The sequence below is a fragment of the Setaria italica genome, chromosome VI (genome assembly GCF_000263155.2).
Source record: "Setaria italica strain Yugu1 chromosome VI, Setaria_italica_v2.0, whole genome shotgun sequence".
Classification (NCBI taxonomy): Eukaryota; Viridiplantae; Streptophyta; class Magnoliopsida; order Poales; family Poaceae; genus Setaria; species Setaria italica.
Window position 1 is genome coordinate 28,857,204 of NC_028455.1, and position 21,973 is coordinate 28,879,176.

Genomic DNA, 21,973 nt, shown 5'->3' on the forward strand with positions numbered 1-21,973 from the left:
AGCGTCTTAGTGCCCTTTAATTTTTCTCATACTCGAGTAGCGTCTTCTGCTGTGATGCGTCTTCTTCCTAGCTCAGTCCGACTGACTGACCGACGCCTGGTCCCCTGTTCTCTCGAGCACTTCCCAATCCAGTCTGCGGGGCTGCGGCGGCGGGCTTGACATCTTGCTCCGGCTGCGGCGGAGTTAGTGCCGGGCAAGGGAAGGTGGGCCTGAACTCGAATCCAGTGGCGGCATTCGCTCCGGCCACAGCAGATGGACCTGGCAGTGGCGGTCGGCCCAACCATGGCGGAGGCCGGGAAGGGCAGCGCGGCGCCGGCGGAGCTCGGCCGCGGACCACCAGGAAGCCGAGTCCTCGTGCCCTCCGCGGCAGCGGCCAATCCAGACACGCCTGCCCCGTCCTTCGTCTCCTGGCCTCCTGGGATCCGAGCGAGCCGTCTTGCCTGGGCGCTAGCGCTGGGAGGGAGCCGAGCCGAGGACGTATGCGTGTTTGGGCGCCGGGGCTAGCGCCATCCGTCGGATGGAGTTTTCTTCCACGCGTCGCGCGAGGGGACTGGGTATGCACCGGATGCGTTTTGCATCCGGGCTGCACCCAATTTTCTTCCAGTTTTGGAACATTATTGACCCGTTTTTTTTTTAGGGTTGGAACATTATTGACTTGGTGTGTCGTCAAGGGATTGCTAAGTGCTAGCACGGTAACATCAGATCCACTAATCCAGCTTTTGGCAATGGCAACATTTGCAAATTGCAGGTTGCAGCCCCATGGTCCTGCCACTAGGTGAACCGGACGGGACATGTTTATTTCGTGAAGCATATGTAGATCTTCTTGGTCCTTTTGTTGTTGTATTTTTTAAGTTTTGTAGCTGCTACATTTTCTGTCTGTCACCCTCTTCTTTGACTTGTTACCACTGGCTGCCAGTCCCACCTCCCACTCAACCAAGGTGGCACCTGCATGCATCAGAGGGTGACAAAAACGAGTTGGGTTTCAGAAAAGGGAAAAACAGCATTCGTCTCCTTGGAATGGAAAACGTCACTCCTACGGCGTAGCTAGGTCCAATCGTGATCATCGACAGGGTAATTAACCTAGCAACCGTGACGCATCAGCTAACATAAGCTAGTAGCATCCGCGCATCCTACCTGCTCTTATACATGATGGAAATTTCAAAAAGATGTGCCATAAATTTTGTAAGGATCGAGTCCAAGCTACTGTCGAATGGAGTTGACACTTTGACAGCATCGAAAAGAACAAGTCAAACATGCCGCCCGTGTAACTTCAGACCTGAATTCGAGCCGCATCGAAGCTCTCCCATATTGGCCATATCACGGTGCCCCCTGTAGAAGTAGGAGGGAGTAGGAGCTGTAGAACCACGGGCGCGGCGGCACCACTCGCTCACCAGTAGTAGTCGCGTGTGACTCTCGGATTGTTTCTCGAGCAGCTGCGGGCGTGCTTCCGCGAGACCGCGACGCGCGACGAACGGTCCACCACTCGCACATCGCCCTCCCCATTTATGAGGAGGGGGCGTCGCAACGTGCGGATCTGACCAACTCTCGTTGCGTTACCACAAAAGTCCAGAAGCAGTCAGCCAGTATAGGAGACTAGTCGGAGCCTCGGAGGTCAGCGGAGCAAGCAAGCGCAGAGGAGTGTCAAGTGTGTTCACTCCCAACTCCTCATGCTGCTCGGTGCTCGCTCCTGTGCCTCCTGCCCTCCTGGTCCTCGCTCCTGCGCGTGGCGACGCGGCCCTGGCCGTACCAAGCGTCGGGCCGCTTGCCCGTTGCCCCCGCGGCCTACCACTCGCAAGGACCACACGGTTTCCGCAGCTCTGCCACGGTTAAACGAACGAAATTTCCGGCGCCGCCGCCTCCGTGGCGAAGTCAGCCGAGCTCCCCACTCCACGCGCGCGGCACTGGGTACCTCGCGCCTCGCCAGTCGCCACGGCACCAGACCATCACCTACAAATACACGCGCCCGCCCACCCAAACCTGGCGAACCACAGACTCGAACCAACAACCAAGAACGCTTCCCCGCGCGCCTCGACACCCGCCCGGCATGGCGATCCGGATGAGCAACAACGTGATCTGCGCGCTGAACCTGGTAACGCTGCTGCTCTCGGTGCCCGTCCTCGCCGCGGGCGTCTGGCTCCGGTCCCGCGCCGACGGCACCGAGTGCGACCACTTCCTCTCCACGCCGGTCATCGCGCTGGGCGCCGCGCTCGCGGCCGTCTCCCTCGCGGGCCTCGCCGGCGCCTGCTGCCGCGCCAACTGGCTGCTCTGGCTCTACCTCCTCGCCACGCTCGCCCTCGTCGCCGCGCTGCTCTGCTTCACCGCCTTCGCATTCGCCGTCACCGCCAGCAGGCCGGGCGCGGCCGGGGACGAGCAGCCCGGCCGCCTCGGGGGCGGCTACTCCACCTGGCTGCGGCGCCACGTCGAGGGCCGCAGGAGCTGGGCCCGGATCAAGAGCTGCCTGGCCGACGCCGGCGTATGCAAGCGCCTGGAGGAGGACGGCGACAAGAAGGAGGCGGCGGCGGGGACGCTGGCCCGGCTCGTCGGACGCGGCGGCCTGTCGCCGGTCGAGTACGGATGCTGCAGGCCGCCCGCGAGCTGCAACTTCACGTACGCGGGGGGCACGGAGTGGACCAAGCCCAGGCCGAGGGGCGGCGCGCCGCCGGCGGCCGACCCGGATTGCGGGAAGTGGGACAACGACGACGACAAGCTCTGCTTCGGGTGCCGGTCGTGCAAGGCCGGCGTGGAGGGCGCGCTCAGGCGGGACTGGAAGCGCGCCGCCATCGTCAACGCCGTCTTCCTCGCCTTCATCGTCGCCGTCTACGCCGTCGCATGCTGCGCCTTCAGGAACAGCCGCCGGGACAACTTCGCCTACCACAGCAGCCGCGAATGGAAACAGGGCGGAGACGCCTAATCGAAATGCTAACCTGGAGGACAATCATCATCAGCTGCAGCTGCTGCAGGGTGTCAGGTGGTTAGTTCAGTTTAGCATTTGTAGTTGTAGCTTGTATAGTTCTAGTACAAGTATACATGATAGTACTTGGCTGTCTGTATGAGCAGTGAGACAGTGACTCAGTGGTAGCCTGGTAGGCTCTGGATTCCTTAATTCCATTTTCCGCTTTGTTCATGTATATAACCTGGTTTTCCTTACAGTAGCTTCCATCGTTTCCCTGTTTGTCATGGACTTCAGAACTTGCCAATGTGAGAGTGCCACCGGATGAACCTCCATCGTCTATACAATCTTTTTGCTGTACGCTAGAAATTGCCAATTTGAGACAGGCGGCCTTTTAGATAGGAATGGCAACTCCAAATACCAAGTTTGCAGCTGAACCATCTGGCCTACAGTTCAACTCTGATGCTATTCTCCCCCCTGAATCACTTCTCTGTTAACTCGATATATATGAACCAGATCGTTGTGCATCGTAGGGGATTAGTATTTCCTAGAGAAATCATTCGCTACGTCGATATACTAACATTTGCATAGGCACCACAGGCATCTCGCCAGTACATTTTCTTCCACAACGGATAGAACACGCCAGAGATACAACAGACAACAGCTACATTTTCTTAACAGTGCATACATGTTCCAAACATTCATGCATCGTAATAGATTGATACTCCCTCCGTCCCAAATTGTAGCTCGTTTTGACTTTTTTAGGTGCATAGCTTTGGCAAAGCTATGCACCTAGATATAGTATATGCCTAGATGCATAATAATATCTGTGAATCTAGAAAAGCCAAAACGACCTACAATTTGAAACGGAGGGAGTAGAAGACAAGTCAATAGCATACACAATATGCTTTAAACTTGAGTTGCACATGGTATCACGGTGGCTAAACATATGTTGCTCTCTTGCTAAGATTGAAATTATGCACCAGCTCCTCAGTCTTCGTCTCTCTCAGGAGGGAGGCCACATGGAAGCAGCATTTTCTGCAATACAGAAACAGTAGATTAATACTTCATATTGTGATGCATCATCAATGCAACTGTTTGTTAGAAAACGGTCAAAGATGCAAATGCAAATAGCGAAATAAACATAGGCCAAACAAATAACAATCTTCTGATCCTATTAACACTTTTTGCTAACAAAATTGGAATGCAATCCAATGAAAATGATGGAAGGTAAGATGCCAAGCTCATACTCATGTATTGGGGCTCATATCAAATTGTGTGCACTACAGTTCTGCGGCTCATATCAAATCATGTGTACTCCAGTTCTGCAGCTCATATACAGTTTCACATGCAACAGCACCACTAAGCTGAACCAAAGTAGCTATATTTCCATTTATTTACTCGATACATATACAGTTCCAATGGAGACTGAGGAAAGGTTTGGAACTCATTTGCTTCAACAGATATGCTGTGAGTACAATCAGTAACAGAACTGGCTTTAGTGATTATTTTATCGGCTAAGACCTGTTTGTGTTACTTGCAGCTATCTAGTATTGGGGTGTGAGCAATGAATTATTTCAGAACCTCTTCCTGCCTACAGTACAGATTAAAGCACATATGCAGTTCCCTGGCTAACTTATTAAAAACCAATCTTTGATTTGAGTGCATCATTAACTACTTCTATGAATATAGTCAATTGTATGTAGATAGCAGAACATTTATCTTAACGAGAGATAATTATTTTTATTTACTATGGGTCCTCGGACTAGCATTGAGTATCCATCCCATCCCTTGAAAAGAGTGATTCACAACATCTATTTATATAGCACTGTGGTTTGTCAATATGCACCATTTGCATAACTGTAAGCTATGTCTCATCTAATCCCTTATTGGGACCTCAACACAGTCTCCAATAGAACACTTTGACTAGCAATATCTACAGAAGTATATCACTATGAATTTGAAATAATTATATATTATGCAATATATGCTTTTATAGAAATTGATGGTAAAACTTTAAAAAGGTTTGACTTAGGACAATCTCAAACATAAGGTGGTACTAATTATGCATCATCTACATTATTACTTTCAGCCTTCTCAGCTGAACTGCAATTTGTACCTATTTTGTAATGAAAATTCTTAAGAATTTCAATTCATAGACAATTCTATTGTTATAGACACATGGAAATATGTGTAGGTGCCAAAGTTAGTTTACAATGATAGACCTTCATCTACTCTGCCTTATACCCAATCATCCCATCTTTCTTGAAGAAGAGGAAGCTCCTAATTCTTAAGGTAGTATCATGAGAAAATAATAATGCTGCTCCAGCTAGTTTCTGACAAAGGCAGATTGAGTTTTTAGTATAAAACTGAAACAGATTGGAATTGAGGCCAGCAGAGAACTTGTGCCATTTTGGGCTTGCAGAGACAAATAAACGATAGTCATTTTGGGCTTGCAGAGCAAAATTTCCCCCTTTATTGGTTGCCATGAACTTTATCTTAATTCTTTATTGGGCACTGACAGCTTGTTACTTTAGTTTTGTTGTGTTTGTAATTCATGAAACAAGGAGGCCTATTAATTTGTCATTAGGAAATATGATTCTGGTGATGAAAAGTAGACTCAAAATGTTACTCTTGACAGATTTGTTGTTAAACAATGTAAAGCTAAGAAGATATCGGTAAGGAAGAATCGCCCTTTAGTCCTTCAGTACGAACGCTTGTGGTAGTTACAAGATGAAGTCTATATATACTTTGGTTATTTGCATATTATAAATATAGGCCTCCATTTTGCGTTTCGCACCAGGGCCACCGAAACTTAGGTACGGGCCTGCTAATAGCTTATTAAGAGAGTGAAGGCAAGTTGCCTTGTATACCTGCATGAAATTGTAACGTTCTCTTCCAATAGATTCGTTCTCAGCAATGGCAAAGTACGCCAACATTGGATAGTGCCCAATATAAGAGGCATAGCTGTCCCTCTGGATGTTCACAGCCCATTCGCTGTAAATAAAGAAAACATCAACCTTAATATCTTAGAAGTTAGTGACATCTTTTGTTACAAAGACAGGGTACTTACAATCTGGTCAAGTCGGCGTGTCCTGTACCGACATATTTGGCTTGAAGATGCTCAAGCTGAGAGTTTATGTTGAACCTATCGCTAGCCTTTGAAATAGTAAGTTGAGTTAGAAATGTTGCATGCAAATTGTCAAAGAAAGTATAGCTATAGGACAGCACAACGAAAGACTAAGATACAACTAAGCCAAAGTGAGCTTAAAGAAATCAGAAGCTCCACAAGAATAGGTAATACCCGCAGGCCGCAACAGTTACTTAATATAATCCAACCAGAAATGAACATTGCAATAGCTGAAATTTAAAGCGCGCAAACGCAAATGGACTTTACCAAATAAATAACAGACCAGCAAAATTCCTGCTCTTACAAAAGGTATATCATGTTCCTATCACACCAGGGGTTATGTGAAATGAGCCATACACCTGGAGTCCTACTCCACAACACCCCTTGAAAAAAAGAATGCACACCAGCAAGACTACATATCTTATATGAATTTAACATACTCAAAACATTACTGCAAGTTCAGTAAAATAAGCAGCAGCATGTAGTGCTTTCATTAGTATGATTAAAAAGAATAAAAATTCCACCATCAAGCACTTAAGCGCACTTTCAATTTTATACTACACTAAATTCATCAGGCAAAACACTGTTTTACAGGCCTCTATCTTCACAATTTCAAAACAGGGCAGGAACAGGAAAAGCATTGCAGAACTGGTTCCCTCGTTGAACCAAAATGAAAACTGCTAGGATCACAGCATACAGAATACAGATGCACCAATCTATTATTTTTAGGTGTCCTAACCGCAGAAGAGAAACAAGCGCCTGCATGTATCAGCCACGCACAGACAAGCAACCAATCGAGAGAGATAGGCCAGGGACTAGTGGACCACCAACCTGCATGGTGGCTGATTGCTTTGGTCCGGCACCTCACGCGAGAGCTGGGAACTTCGGAATCAAAAGCGTGCCTAGAAGCGAAAGGGGAAAAAAAAGAAGTTCGTGAGTCGGGACGGATTCCATGGCAGGGGCGGGCTTAACGGGGGGTTCACCTGCGGTATGGCGGGAGCCGGGAGGTGAAAGCAGCCGGCGGCCGGCGTCGCGGGATTCACGGTGGTCCGCGGCAGATGGGCGGACCGGCGGAAGGCAGCGTCGGAGCAAACTAGGGTTTGGGAAATTCGGGGGTCGATGGCCGGTGGGGAAGGCTGGAGAGGAAGAAAAGAGGAGGACAAGGATGCGGCGAAGAGAGACTCGCGAGCCGTTCAGTTGGGCCAACGGGCCGCAACTCGGGGACTAACGGGCCGCGACTCGCTTATGGATCCGGCCTGACGGCAATTGCCCACTACGCACGCTGGCATGCAATTTGTCGATACAGTTGGGCCGAAGCATTGGGCTCGGATGAACGAGCCTCCATATTTTTTTATGGCTACTGAATGAGATTTAGACTTGTACCATTCATGTATTATTAATATTATTAGTATTAATGGATGGTTGATATAAGTGGAAAAAACAAATCAACGACACATGACACAATCTGAATAGGTTGAATCCCAAACTTATCGGAAGCAAGTATGGCCGGGAAATCAATAGATTGATTATGGAGGTGCATGGTGCACATATATATATATATATATATATATATATATATATATATATATATATAGGTAAGGGAGTCTTAGGATTTGGTTTATGGAAACACCAATTAAGGAGGCCCTTGCCTAATCTACCAGAGACCCGCGGGTGCGCCCAGCCAACAGGCCGGCGCAACACCACCCACAGCCCAACAGGGCTAGCCAAGCATAAAGCCCTATTACATATTCTAACACGCCCCTACAGTCTAACCGTCGATACCGCGAACATTTAGGCTGGACCTAAACTCTGTAAACGCAGAAGAATGCAGCCCCTTGGTGAAGATGTCTGTGTACTGTGAAGATGTAGGCACATAAAGCACATGGACATCACCAACAACAACGCGCTCCCGAACGAAGTGAAGATCGATCTCAATGTGTTTGGTGCGCTGATGCTGAATCGGGTTGGAGGACATGTAGATGGCGCTGATGTTGTCACAATACGCTAGGGAGGCATAGCGAAGTGATGCGTGCAACTCAAGGAGGAGTTGTCACAACCAAGTGGCCTCGGCGATGGCGTTGGCAACGATGCGGTACTTTGCTTCAGCCTGGATCTGGAGACAGTGGGCTGCCGCTTCGACGACCAGGAGACCAGGTTGTCACCAAAGAACACAGCATATCCGGAGGTGGACTTGCACGTATCTGGGTAGCCGACCCAATCAGCATCAGAATAGGCCACAACGCTGTCCTGGGAAGACAGGCGAAGCAGCAAACCAAGGTGTAGAGGGCCTCAAATGTAACGGAGGATGCGCTTGAGAGTAGCCAAATGGGGCTCCCGAGGAACATGCATATGAAGGCAGACCTGCTGAACAGCATAAGCAATGTTGGGTCTGGTGAACGTCAGGTACTGAAGAGCACCGGCGAGACTGCGGAAGTCTGTGGCGTTCTGTACTGGAGGTTCAGAAGCTGCTGCCACCTTTGAATTTGTGTCAACCGGGGTGCTGCACGGTTTTCACTCAGCCATGCCTGCACGTGCCAGAATGTCGGCCGCCTCCTGAAACATGTTGAACATGCATACCTAGAAAGTGGTGAAGTTCCCAAGATCCTTCATGGAAAATTTCTGTTGTAGTGTCCGAATGATGCAACGCATGAAAGTCGAGGATGAGGCAGTGAGAACAATATCCTCGATGTATAGCAGCAGGTAGGCAGTCTCTGACTCACAATGATAGACGAACAGAGATGTATCCGCCTTGGACTCCACAAAGCCAAGAGACAGAACATAGGCTGCAAACCGACTGTACCATGCGCGAGGAGCCTGCTTCAACCCGTACAAGGATCTGTTCAGGCGGTAGACGTAGTTCGGATGAGCAATGTCCTCGAATCCAGTAGGCTATATGCAGTAAATTGTCTCGAAGAAAGTGCCATGGAGGAATGCATTCTTGACGTCGAGCTGATGGATCGACCACCGCCGAGAGAGCGCAAGGATAGCACTGTGCGGATAGTCACGAGCTTGACGATAGGACTAAAAGTCTCATCAAAGTCCATGCCTGGGTGTTGGGTTAATCCACGAAGAACCCAGCGTGCCTTGTATCGCTTGAGGGAGCCATCGGACTTGTACTTGTGATTGAAGATCCACTTCCCAGAGATGATGTTGGCCCTAGAGGGACAGGGAACAAGATCCCAGGTATGGTTCTGCAGGAGGACAGCATGCTCTTCCTCCATAGCCGCCCGCCAATTTGGATCGGCGAGGGCACTACGGAAGGTCTTGGGAACAAGGGAGAGTAGCATCGTGTGGAACACGTATGGCAAGCAGAACCTAAGCTTGGCGTGGGTTGTCATGCGGTGCTAATTCACCACGGGCGCCACAAGAACCGCCCCTTTGGGTAGTCGGGGCGGAGCAATGGGCGACGCTGGAGTGGGCGCCGCGGGGGGCACTAGGGCGGGTGCCAGGGGCGCTGCACGCGTCGAAGCGGGCGCCATGGTCAGGGCGAGCGCGGGCTCGATCCGCCGCTTGTAGACGTGGCAGAAGGTGTGCACGTGGACCAGGAAGGGCCCAACGGGTGACCGGCTGCCAAATCCCGGAGGCACTACCGGCGCGCGGCGGGCAGTCCGGTTAAGCAGGTATGTGGCGGTGGCGAGAGCTTCTACCCAATACGAGGGAGGAAGACTACCTTGAAAGAGGAGAGAGCGCACAATGTTGTTCATGGTACGAATGATGCGCTCGGCTCTACCATTTTATGGAGAGGTTTAGGGGCACGACATGCGAAGTTAAACACCGCGAGTGAGGAAGAAGGTACGGGCGCTGGAGTTGTCAAACTCGCACCTATTGTCGCACTAAACAGCCTTAACAGGTGCACCAAACTGTGTATGAGAAGAAATTAGCAAGAGTATCAAACGTGTCAGACTTGAGTCGTAGAGGAAAGGTCCACAAATAATGAGAGAAATCATCAAGAATGACCAAATAATATTTGTATCCAGAGACACTAATGATAAGAGATGTCCATAGATCACAATGAATAAGATCAAACCGACTCGAGGCTTTGGAGGCCGATGCTCGAAACGGGAGTCGAGCATGGCACCTAAGCTAACACGCATCACACAAAGACAAGATAATGTCTTTATTACATGAAGGTAAATCTAATTTGGTCAAGGCTTCTTAACCGGGGTGTCCAAGATGACGATGCCAAAGGATGAAGGAGGAACCATTAGTGAGGGAGGCGGCGGTGGGCAAGCGCAGGGGATACAAGGGCCCGGAGCTATTGCACCTGATGATCACGTTCCGAGACTTGAGATCCTTCACAGAACAACTAGTGGGGTCAAATTCAATGGAGCAATTGTTATCGGAAGTAAACTGGCGCATAGAGATTAGATTCTTAATAAGTTTAGGCGAAACAAGAACATTATTTAGATGCAAGGAAGCTGGAAAGTGTGATGTGCCAGTGGAAGTGACCGGGAGTAAGGACCCGTCACCGACAATAATGGCCGATGGATAAGGGTACTGCTGATTGAAAATATGAGAGAGAGTACGAGCATTAAATGTCATGTGAGAGGTAGCACCTGAGTTGAAGTACCACTCATTGGTCTGCAACTGGTTCAGCATCATCGTGTTGAAGGTGGAGGTGAGGGACTACTGATCCCAAAATGGCGTATCTGCTATGGGGTTGCAGAAGCCTGGAGGAGTGGCAGTCCACTACCCAACAGCAAGATAGGGCGCTGGCGATGAAGAGGAAGCCTGTAGGTTCGCCACCTGCATCGCCTGGGCTTGCGCCTAGGTGGCTTGCATGGCCTGAAGCTGTGCCAGGTACGCTTGCTGGCCTGCCTGGTACTGGTACTAGGTTAGGAGGGCCTGGGGAGCGACCTGGCCGGCTTGCAGACAGGGGCCGGGCCACATCTGGATGGCGCCCATCCATGAGTTGTGGATGGACAGCCACTAGAGGGTCACCGTCCCGACCCTGATGCGGCGCCTTCAGGTGCGTTGGAGCCCAAGAGCGGCTGAGAACCACTACCATTGCTGCCGCCAGGCTTGGGGCCCTAGTCGTCACACTTGCTGCGATGGCTCTTGGGGCCCTGCGCACCCTCGGAGTTGGAGCCAGAGTTGCCCCCAAAGCGGGATGGCTGCTGAGTCGCCGAGGGGGGGGCGTCAAGGACAAAGCGGAGCCGACGGCGGGGAGGGAGATGGAGACATCTGTGCTCCGGTTCCCTAGGGTGAGTTCCTCGAGGAGAAAGTCGTTGCGGGCCTCGAGGAACGTGGGGAACGGGCGGCCTCGTCGAAGATGCCTGCGTACTTGGCGTTGAGGCCACGGATGATGTTTAGGACGAGCGTGCGGTGGGTGACGTGCTCGCCCAGATCGTCGAGGGCGTTCTCCATAGCCTTGATATGCCTGCAATAGTCACTGATGGACAGGTCACCTTGAATGAAGGTGCAGAATTGGACGTCGAGAAGGAGGGCACGCGTCTCGCGATTGCTGAGGAACTGTGACTCGATCGCAAGCCATATGGCGCGTGCAGAGGCGCCGTGCTCCATCACCGTGTCAACGAGATCATTGGAGATCATGCCGTAGATCCAAGACCGAACCATGCAATCCATCCGATCCCAGTCAGGATAGATCGTGGCGGGGCTATCGTGGGTGACGTGTTCCTGCAGGGAGAACTTGTTGACAGTGAGGAGAAAATGTTCGCGCCAGCGGGTGTAGTTGTTGGCGGCGATGTCGAGGACGATCGGGATCAAACTCTGGATGTTCTGAACTGCAACTGCCTGGGCGTGCAGGTTCAGAATGGCAGCGGCCTCATGCATTAGCATGGTGTCGGTGATGTCGAGGGCGCGATCAGAGACGTGGGACTTGACGTCCTCGGCATCGTCCTCAGGAGCAGTGGCCTTGCGCTCAAGAGCAGCACGCGCTAGGGTGTCGCGCATGCGCAAGTCGGCGGCATCGCACTCCTAGGCTGCATTGGCGGCCTCCTGCTCCACGGCGACAGCGCGGGCGAGGGCGGACTCGCGCTTCCCCTTACGCTTGGTGGCTTCAGCAGCGGCGCGTTTCGCGCGCTCGTTCTCCTTAATGGCCGTATGCTTGTTGACATTGGCGGTGCTGAGAAAAGGAGGAGGGGTCCCAACCATGGGTGCAGCATAGGGGGCACGCGAGGCTAGGACAGCGGAAGGGAAATCATGGTGAATAACCGGACTCGTGATACCATGAAAGCAAGTATGGTTGGGAAATTAGTAGATTATTATGAAGGTGCGTGGAACATATAAATATATAGGCAAGGGAGTCTTAAGATTTAGTTTATCAAAACACCAATCAAGAAGGCTCTTGCCTAATCTACCTAACACCTGGGGGTGCGCCCAGCCAACAAGCCGGCGCAACACCACCCACGGCCCAACAGGGCCAGCCGGGCATAAAGCCATATTACATATTCTAACACTTATAGCCCTTTTTTTTTCAAACCATGAATCATTTTTTATTATATGTTTGAACCACCGGGTTGTTTAAAATAAATACAATCATTTAGGATTCCCACTCTTTAGGGGAAAAAATCCAAATTACTTCCTTCAAATATAATAAAAGTCTAGATAACCACTAAAGTATTTCTTGGTTCAGTTCCCTAAACTATGTCATTTAGTTCAATTTACCCCTTAACAGAATTTGTCTTTTTTTTCTCCATGCACAAGTGGAGTGTTAAGTTCAAATTTTTTAAGATGGTAGAAGACATCACGAGACATGTTTACAAAATATATCATGATTTTTTACCATTATTTTGATAGGGTAGGATATTTAATAACAAATTTATCCTTGAGATACAAAATTATATAAAAACTAATGATAAAAAATTCATAAAATATGTTTTAATATAGATTGTGATGTCCACTACCACCCTGCAAAGTTTCAAATTAAAATTCAACTTGGTATGGAGAAATAAAAAATGATAAATTATATTATGGAGTAAGTCGAACCAAATAGCATAATTTAGAACCAAACACACTTTAGGGGTTATCTGCACTTACGCTATACTTGAAGGGAGTAGTTTGGATTTTTTTTTTTCTTTTAGAAACATAACTAATATTTGGAATATACCATTTTAATATTTTGAATATGAGTTTTTAACTTGTGCCCGCGGCAGCTTTACCACCCCCTTCCATTGTTAACATCTTTTATTCTTCGAAGGACTCCGTTGCTGATGACATCGACAATCCATACATGTGTCGCCCACATGGTAAGCTTGCAGCAGAGATGCTCGGCGCCAAAGGTTGATTGGAAATCACTCAAGTTCGTGCGACATGCAGTTTAAATGCTTCAGCAGTTTTCTTTCCACATAAATAAAAGCAATATTGACCTCTCAAACTTCATGAAGCAAGTACAACCCATACGGATCGTATACGACCAGCTTCTTTTTTGCGAGGAAAACACAAGGAGTACAGCTCCTTTCATGTGGTCATAGGTTGTACAAGCACGTCACCGTCACTGTAGCACATGTTTAGCCTGTAGTACTGCGTAACCTGAAGGTCTGGCGCCGCCCCCTATAACAGTGATTTTTTCAACTAGACTATCAACCCATGCTCCCGTAGGTTAATACTTTAAAAATCTATTGTATTTAAAAATTATTTAGAAATTAGACTCTAACTAATAATCAAAATTGTTTACCTGCTGCTACTCTCATTTATTTAATATTCTAACACAATACTCATATAGATGTATACTTATCTTTTTATCTTTATTCAGTTTTGATTGATTTTAATTAGTAATTACTCTATACACTTTTTCATTCACATTCATAATTTTTCACTTTGGATCGCATCTTCATACATTGTGTTTAGTATAAAATTTAATATTTTTCATCACTTGCTCTCATACATGTATAAATGGTCTACATGGTGATACCCATCATACGTATATACCTTAACTTAGTAATATTACCAATAATAACATAAATAGATAATTTAAAATAATATATTCGTTTACTTTTGTACATTTCTAAAGATAATTAGATTAAAATTTAGGTATTTACTTTAGGTTATTTTTAATAATAATAATATACTTAGGTAACTTAGATACAAATTTAGAATGGTATTTTAAATTATTTTTTATAATGATATGCATGGGTAATTTAAATGAAGATTATGATGTTACTTTAGATTATTTTTTGTGATGGCAGAGCAGGAATAGGTAACTTATTTTTTATGAAAAACACAATACTTATATAGGTATATACTTATTATGTTCATCGTGATAGATTTTAGTTAGTAATTACTCTATAATGTTTTCATCCACAATTTTTATCTTTTCACTCTGTATTCCAGGTAGGCACTTGAATTTGTTTAACAGACCCTAAGTTTAAGCTACAATTTTAACATAGAAATTTATATTCTCATCACTTCCTCTATATATTTATAAATGGTGACACACATCATGCATATATACCTTAATTGTTATATTTTGTACAATGGTATAAGAATAGATAATTTAAAATTATATATTGGTGTACATTGGGGTTATATTTTTAATAAATGTGATTTAGATTCAAATTTAGAGTTATCTCATGTCATTTTTAATAATGGTATAAGTGGGTAATATAGATTCAAATTTAAGGGGTTACTTTAAGTTATGTTAATTTTTTTATAATGGCATAAGTGGATAATTTAGATGAAGATTAGGGGGTTACTTTAGTTTATTTATATAATGGCAGAGGTGGATAATTTAGATATAGATTTAGGGGTTTATTTTAGGCTATTTTCATAATGGCAGAGGCGGGTAATTTTTTAGAAAACGTAATAGATCCAATGGTAATGATGATTTGAGTCTACCGATTGATCGTCGGATATTTTATTTTTTTTGAGAATTTTTAGAATTTCTCTGTCCACTAGGATCCTAGGTGGCTTCACCTAGAGGTTTCAAAATAGTAAGATAAAGAATTAAAATTCAAATATTTTTTTTAAAAAAAGTGATACTGTTGGTGCCTTAATAATAAGCAAATATTTGAGTTTCTGACCAGCACTATCACGCCCAGATGAATTATAAAGTCGGCTTGTACTAACAGCCAGATGCATGCGTTCTTACAATTGGCTCGGACACGGAGGCGATCGGAGAAATTCGGTAATCGCACGCGTACTGCCCCCATTCCGTGGTTAGCTCTGCGGTTAGTTGGAGAGCTGACTGCTCGCGTCTCCATCAACCCCCGCTGCGTGGCTGCTTCTCTCCCCCATCTTTTTTGCATTGATCGATCGAACTCCTGATCCTATATATACATAGGCGTGCCGCGTGCAGGGAGTGCGAGCTGAGCACGCGGCCACGCACCACCAAGTTGCAAGTAGCTCTCTTACATTCCGATCAATCGAGGAGAAGACTCGGCACGCATGGAGCCTCCACTGGCTTCCTGGCCATGGGAGAACCTGGGCACCTACAAGGCACGACACGGGCGCGTGCACCTTAATTTGATAAACTTGATGCATTGGGTTTATTTTCTCTGACCTCGTCGTTTCTGGTTGCTAAACTTGCCGCAGTACTTGCTGTGCGCGCCGCTGCTGGCCAAGGCCGTGGGCGGCAGGGCGTGGGAGAGCGGGAGCCCGGACCGGTGGTGCTTCCTCCTCCTCCTCCTCTTCGTCCTCCGGGCGGCGACTTACCACTCCTGGGGCATCTTCAGCAACATGCTCTTCCTCAACCGCCGCCGCGTCATCGTCCGCGACGGCGTCGACTACGAGCAGATCGACAAGGAATGGCACTGGTAATAAGCAGGTCGAGCTAGAGCGTCGTGCGGGCACCCGCCATCGCCGAAGCTACGATGAAAAGCCTTAGAGCTTGCCGCTTCTCATGGCATGGGTGCGTGTGTGCAGGGACAACTTCCTGATCCTGCAGCTCTGGCTGGCGGCCATGGCCCTGTACGCCTTCCCTTCCCTGAGGCACCTCCCTCTCTGGGACGCGCGGGGCGCGGCCGTGGCGCTCCTGCTCCATGTCGCCGCCACCGAGCCCCTCTTCTACCTGCTGCACAGGGCCCTGCACAGAGAACACCTCTTCTCCGACTACCACTCCCTCCACCACTCCATCAGAGTCCTCCAGCCTTACACAGGTAATAATCTAATTCTCTGCAAACAGAAATCTTGCTCGATGCTTACCTTTCTTGACGATGGATCGGTGCAGCTGGGCTCGCGACGCCGCTCGAGATCCTGGCGATCAGCGGGCTCATGGCGGTGCCCGTCGCGGCCGCCTGCGCGGCGGGGCTCGGCTCGGCCTGCCTGCTCTTTGGCTACGCGCTGGCGTTCGACTTCCTCAGGGCCATGGGGCACTGCAACGTGGAGGTGTTCCCCGGCTGGCTTTTCGAGACCGTCCCGGCGGCCAGATACCTCATCGGCACCCCGACGTGAGCACTGCACTCCACTCCTCAGAGCTGTCAGAGCTCGTACCATTCTCGATCATATTCGTCGCTTTCGGGGCCGTGAAAAATAAAATTGAAATGGCGGCGGATCGTCAGTCGTGCGTGTCCGCTCTTGACTTCCTGTAGGTTTCCGTTGTGCGTTCATGTCCGAATAATGCTCTGATCTGATCGATGAGCAGATTATTTGTGTTAGAATTCTTAGGTGAAGCAACACATCAACACTAATCACAGATAGAATGGGTAGACAGGTAGTGGGTAAACGAGTCTTTCGGCCAGCTCCTCATGCTAGCAATTTGGCTGCACACCTATCTAATTGTAGACGGTATTGTTGCCATGCTATCGACAAGATGCAGCATATGCTTTTCTGCACATGTTTCAGACATAAAAGCAGCATATATAGTTTATATCTATTTTTTGAGCATTAATATTTTTTCCCTAACCTTATTAAAAGTTTGTGAATTTGCTACTGATTTTTTCCATCCGTTTTTCTTGCTTGGTCCAGGTATCATACTATCCACCACACTGACAAGGACAGCAACTTCTGTCTGTTTATGCCATTATTTGATCTGCTCGGAGGCACTCTGAATGGCAAGTCCTGGGAGCTGCAGGAGAAAAATAGCGCAGGTACGCTGCAAGAATTTCAATAACTCGATCAGTTCATTTCTAAAAAGATTAACTCAATCAGTTTATGAAAGGACATAGATATCCATGCCGCTGAGCGTACATTTGCGATTTTTTTAGGAAGAGCTTACATTTGCGCTAACCATGACTATGTGTTTTCTTTAACGTGTTCCCTTGTGTGCATTAGTTTTCAGAGTTGTAGCACCTCTAGCTTTTCCAGTGGGCTTTGATGACAATCCGCACGCGCCCTTTGTTTAAAACTCCAATCCTTCTTAATTGAACGATAGAGCCCATGCAACTTCCATTACAAAAGAAGAAGAAAACAGTCTATTATTTGATCTGGGGGGCAAGTTCTTAATAGTTCAGAAGTTGACGTTCCAACCATTTGCCATAATAGTTGGACTAATCAGTTTTAGTATTTTTTTGTTTTTCTTTTCTTGCCACATGTACCTTGTGCCTTATATCGAGAGTTAAGCATTTATTCAGATTTAGTTGGGAATTGAAACATCAATTTCACAGACGCACATCATTACTTTGTTTTATTATTAAGAGGATCAATCAGTGGTTTGACATAATCATTATCAGCTAACCGGGTCAGATCAGCTTGAGTCTATACCTTCTAGCACAAGTATATGTGTTATCGTTAGAGACTTTTCAGAGACAGAGTTTCCTCTCTTGACTGATCAAACCAGCTTTATTCTCCGTTAGGTGAATTTCCTGAGGATAACATGTGGTTGCATTACACGTAAACATGCTTAACTAACAGTCCAAGAGAGAGATACGCAACCATTGAACTAAGAGCCATTACACGTAAACACACTTAACAGTCTAACAAAGGCCAAAAGGCGAGCTTTCAATATACTAGATAGAACGAATAATTGCAAGTTCAAGCATAGAAGATGAGAAAGAATTTGGACTTTGGATATAGTACACACATAACATATCATTAGATAAGCATAGTCCTTTTAAAAAAAAAATTATACTCGCAGATACAGTTCAAACTAGGGAACCTCCCTCTATACTAGTAGTAGTATGTGAAAGCTAAGTGCCGTCATCTCTTGAGAGCAGCATTAAGCACCGCCTGAAGTTGACTAAATTAATATCCTACGACGTCACAAGGACACATCAATCGCTTGAATCACAAGAACTATCCTTATATATTTTGAAAGAATATGTAATATTTTACAGTAGGTTATTCGTCCGTCACCGTCCGCTTGTGTAATCCGGCTCCGCAAGTCTCTCAAAGCTATTTTAGAACATGATCGCTACGACGACCATGCAAGTTTGACTGCTGACATCCCCTTTGGCTTACTGAAACTTCACTGAAATTGCTCGCAGAAACAGTTGAATTCCAAGGCATCTCGATCTCATTGTTTAGGATATGGTTCATACATGTAAATTTCTTAGACCATAAGGTACGAATAATTTGCCCAAGGGTTTCCCACATGAGTCGTCCATTTGTCTTTTCTTTTTCTTCTTCTTTTATTAAAAAAGGAATAAAGCAGCAGCACCTTATTCGTATGCATGCAACTGCACTCTCTACAATGGATTATTGACGTTGTTCCATTTCTGACAAAAGAAGGATCGATAGTAGTACATGAAGCTTAGCACTAGCATTGGCATTTAATTAGTAGCAGTTCTTGGAAACCTTGGCCCTTGCTTGACCAGTCGATCGAGGTTTACTCTCCTCGATGATCTCAAGGAATACTTCCGGCTTACTATGGTGTCTCTTGGGGCTACGCTCGAGCAGGGAGTGACGAGATCCCCGGCTTCGTGTTCCTGGCCCACGTCGTCGATGTGATGTCGTCCATGCACTCCAGAATGTCGAGCAGGTACCGCGCCTCGCTGCCGTACCGCACCAGGCCTTTCCTCGTGCTGATGTGGCCCGTCGCGTTCGTGTTCATGCTCATGATGTGGGCGTGGTCCAAGACCTTCGTCGTCTACTTCTACAGGCTCCGGGGCCGCCTGTTCCAGACCTGGGTCGTCCCCAGACACGGCTTCCACGTATGTCACTTCTCCAACTTGCCCCGCCGCAGCATAATCCTCAGCTCTTCTTTCTTTTCTTAACCCTGTTCATCAATCTTCTTCCATTCCATCTCTTGCAGTACTTCTTGCCGTTTGCGAAAGATGGCATCAACAAGCAGATCGAGACGGCCATCCTGAGGGCCGACAAGATGGGCGTCAAGGTCATCAGCCTCGCGGCACTGAACAAGGTCTGCAAATTCATTTGCAGTGAGAGAGACATGCCAGCAGGCAGCAGCTTAGGCTCATCATCGAGGTGTTGTGCAGAACGAGTCGCTGAACGGCGGGGGCACGCTGTTCGTGACGAAGCACCCGGGCCTGCGGGTGCGCGTCGTCCACGGCAACACGCTGACAGCGGCGGTGATCCTACGGGAGATCCCCGAGGGCACGGCGGAGGTGTTCCTGACCGGCGCCACGTCCAAGCTCGGCCGCGCCATCGCGCTCTACCTCTGCAGGAAGAGGGTCCGCGTCATGATGCTCACGGCGTCGGAGGAGAGGTTCCAGAAGGTCCAGGAGGAGGCGCCGCCGGAGGCCCGGCAGTACCTGGTCCGCGTCACCAAGTACCAGTCGGCCCAGCACTGCAAGGTGAGTGATGAGACCTGCTGCTAGATTGGGAGTTCGGCCAACAACCTGGTGGGCCGAATGCTGATTTCGTTTTTGTTGTCCGGGGAACAACGAACGCAGACGTGGATCGCGGGGAAGTGGCTGTCGCCGGGGGACCAGCGGTGGGCGCCGGCGGGGACGCACTTCCACCAGTTCGTGGTGCCGCCCATCCTCCGCTTCCGCCGGGACTGCACCTACGGCGATCTCGCCGCCATGCGCCTGCCGGACGACGTGCAGGGCCTCGGCGTCTGCGAGTACACCCTGGGCCGCGGCGTCGTGCACGCGTGCCACGCCGGCGGCGTCGTGCACTTCCTCGAGGGGTACGAGGGCCACGAGGTCGGCGCCATCGACGTCGACCGCATCGACGTCGTCTGGGAGGCCGCGCTGCGCCACGGCCTGCGCCCCGCCTGATCCATCCATCGATCGATAGCAAGCAATGTCATCATCGATCAATTTCGCATGCCAACGGCAGAATGTCACTTTTGATTTCAGTGAACAGCCATTCATAAATAAGGACACCAGCACAACGAGTGAATAATACATATCAGTTCAAATGTTTGGATTTGTATTTGTTGGATACTTTGTATTTTGAGCTTTTCCTTTTTTTCTTATACTTTTCCAGGAAAAGCCGTTTGATAGTAAGAAAAGAAAATGTCCGTCCCGTCGTGGAACGGAGCTTCTTTCCATAGGCCCAACTAATGTTTGGGCCTCGTACAAAAAGACCTCAGATGGAATGGGCCCAAGTATATTCTATCAAAATTCACACATTCTACCTTTTTCTCCTCTCTCCTCTTTCTGCTTTTAGTGAACAACACTAGTAGTATTCTGCAATATTCCAAGACAAAATTTCCCCTGCATCTCTCAGCTAAAAAAAAAAAGTTTTCAATACGAGTATCGGAGCTTATGCACTGGGATAATATCAAACTGAAGAAAGGGATATCTTTGCAAGTTGCTACTAAGAAGTCTATAAACTAGATAGAAGATCAAAGGAGCATGGAACCAGCAAATTAGCACTGATATACATTACATAAACGTTTCTATATGATGCTCGGGGGAAAGTCAAACATTTCACCGCCTTTACTGTAATTGCAAGGCTGCAGAAAGATCATAATGCCATTACCTGCTCTTCATCGCACCTAGCCTCTGCACTGCTCGAGACTGCACTTTCAGCCTCACGGCACAGAGTTGCTGCCTGTATGGTTAGTGCGCCTTCTCTCTCTCTCTCTCTCTCTCTCTCTCTCTCTCTCTCTCTCTCTCTCTCTCTAAGCCGACAGAACAATGCTTTTGGTGTTTGATCAGGCACTGAAAGTCTACGGCTATGATGGATAACTTCTGGCGCACATTACATGACCACTCACTGGCCAATCATTGATGGAGCTGCTCGTTCAGAAAAGGCTAAATGGATTGGCGAGTCAGATGGAATAGCAATAGCATGAGGGGCAGTGTCGACGTACAGGATAGCTAGGCCACTGATTAAATAGGCATGTTTTTACTGTAAAATAAAACAGTATGCATGCTGACACCTCTTCACTCTTCAGTATAAAATCATCACACCCCTGTTGCTACCAGATTTCTCAACTAACCAGCATGTAAGGTAATACTAACAAAGCTACTTCCTCGCTGACAAAGTTGTTCGATCTTGTTCTCGTTTTGTATATACGCACTCTGATGTCTGAATTTTAGAGCTTTACAGGCATTTGCTCCGAATACTGGAGCGAAGATCACCACCCTATGTTGTGTCTATATCATGAATTAAAAGCTTGGTTTCCCCATCTGAAAATTCTAGTTTATCCTGGGATGCTATCAAGAGCTCGCACGTACAGTGTCGAGCTGGTGAGTGCGCGCGCGCTTACACTTTGCGCTTGCAAAGCACAAGCGTGCTGCATGATCGACTTCACCGTTACTGTTGTTAGCCATGGAGAGCAGCTCCCCACTGCATAGCAGAACAGTGTGGTAGATGCTGATATCCGGATGCATCCTGGCATCTATCAGGATTCAGAGGCCGGCCGGGCATGCAGGGCCTCAGCAGGATCAGTGCGAAGAATTTAGCATATTGGTCTAGCCACACCAACCGGGTCGTCGTAACACAACGACTTCCATTAACTATCCCATTTTCTCCCGTCCTTCTCATCAACTGTTGCTCCATAACATCATGATTAGCTAGCCTTTAAGTGCCTGTCACGCCGTGTTTCCCCCCGGTGGATCCCATGCATGGACCTCCTGGCGATCGAGGCTAGGCTAGTGTATGCACACGGTTGCAGGGTTCTGCTCGGCACGTCACGTCGTCACCGATGGATTCGATCGCCATCGCGCAAGTTCATTGCTCCCACCATCATCTTTCGCGCC

At 48.1% G+C, this 21,973-nt stretch overlaps 3 protein-coding genes across 3 annotated transcripts; 2 read left to right on the forward strand and 1 right to left on the reverse strand.

Annotated features, from left to right (window-relative positions):
* The first annotated feature begins 1,849 nt into the window (after positions 1-1,849).
* LOC101757878 (tetraspanin-8) lies at positions 1,850-3,177 on the forward strand. The gene has a single exon (XM_004973515.4). It carries the CDS (start codon positions 2,045-2,047, stop codon positions 2,909-2,911), a length of 867 nt encoding a protein of 288 aa, XP_004973572.1. The 5' UTR covers positions 1,850-2,044; the 3' UTR covers positions 2,912-3,177.
* Positions 3,178-3,493: 316 nt separating this feature from the next.
* Positions 3,494-7,164, reverse strand: LOC101758296 (uncharacterized protein At4g14342). Its single transcript, XM_004973516.3, has 5 exons — positions 7,004-7,164; positions 6,852-6,922; positions 5,964-6,049; positions 5,764-5,887; positions 3,494-3,928 (listed from the first exon to the last, which is right to left on the reverse strand). Exons 2-5 carry the CDS (start codon positions 6,855-6,857, stop codon positions 3,881-3,883), a joined length of 264 nt encoding a protein of 87 aa, XP_004973573.1. The 5' UTR covers positions 6,858-6,922; positions 7,004-7,164; the 3' UTR covers positions 3,494-3,880.
* An 8,118-nt stretch (positions 7,165-15,282) lies between these two features.
* LOC101758704 (protein ECERIFERUM 3) lies at positions 15,283-20,240 on the forward strand. The gene is made up of 9 exons (XM_004973517.4): positions 15,283-15,416; positions 15,513-15,733; positions 15,843-16,075; positions 16,147-16,366; positions 16,884-17,005; positions 18,753-19,006; positions 19,108-19,215; positions 19,292-19,609; positions 19,709-20,240. Exons 1-9 carry the CDS (start codon positions 15,366-15,368, stop codon positions 20,036-20,038), a joined length of 1,857 nt encoding a protein of 618 aa, XP_004973574.1. The 5' UTR covers positions 15,283-15,365; the 3' UTR covers positions 20,039-20,240.
* The last annotated feature ends 1,733 nt before the right edge of the window (positions 20,241-21,973 follow it).

Coding starts and splice junctions, on each gene's coding strand:
- LOC101758704 (XM_004973517.4), top strand. CDS start 15,366: ATGGAGCCTCCACTGGCTTCCTGGCCATGGGAGAACCTGGGCACCTAC. Junction 15,734..15,842: donor ATCGACAAGGAATGGCACTG/GTAATAAGCAGG, acceptor GCGTGTGTGCAG/GGACAACTTCCTGATCCTGC. Junction 19,610..19,708: donor AGTCGGCCCAGCACTGCAAG/GTGAGTGATGAG, acceptor CAACGAACGCAG/ACGTGGATCGCGGGGAAGTG.
- LOC101758296 (XM_004973516.3), bottom strand. Junction 5,888..5,963: donor CACGCCGACTTGACCAGATT/GTAAGTACCCTG, acceptor CTTTATTTACAG/CGAATGGGCTGTGAACATCC. Junction 3,929..5,763: donor AACGTTACAATTTCATGCAG/GTATACAAGGCA, acceptor TCTGTATTGCAG/AAAATGCTGCTTCCATGTGG.
- LOC101757878 (XM_004973515.4), top strand. CDS start 2,045: ATGGCGATCCGGATGAGCAACAACGTGATCTGCGCGCTGAACCTGGTA.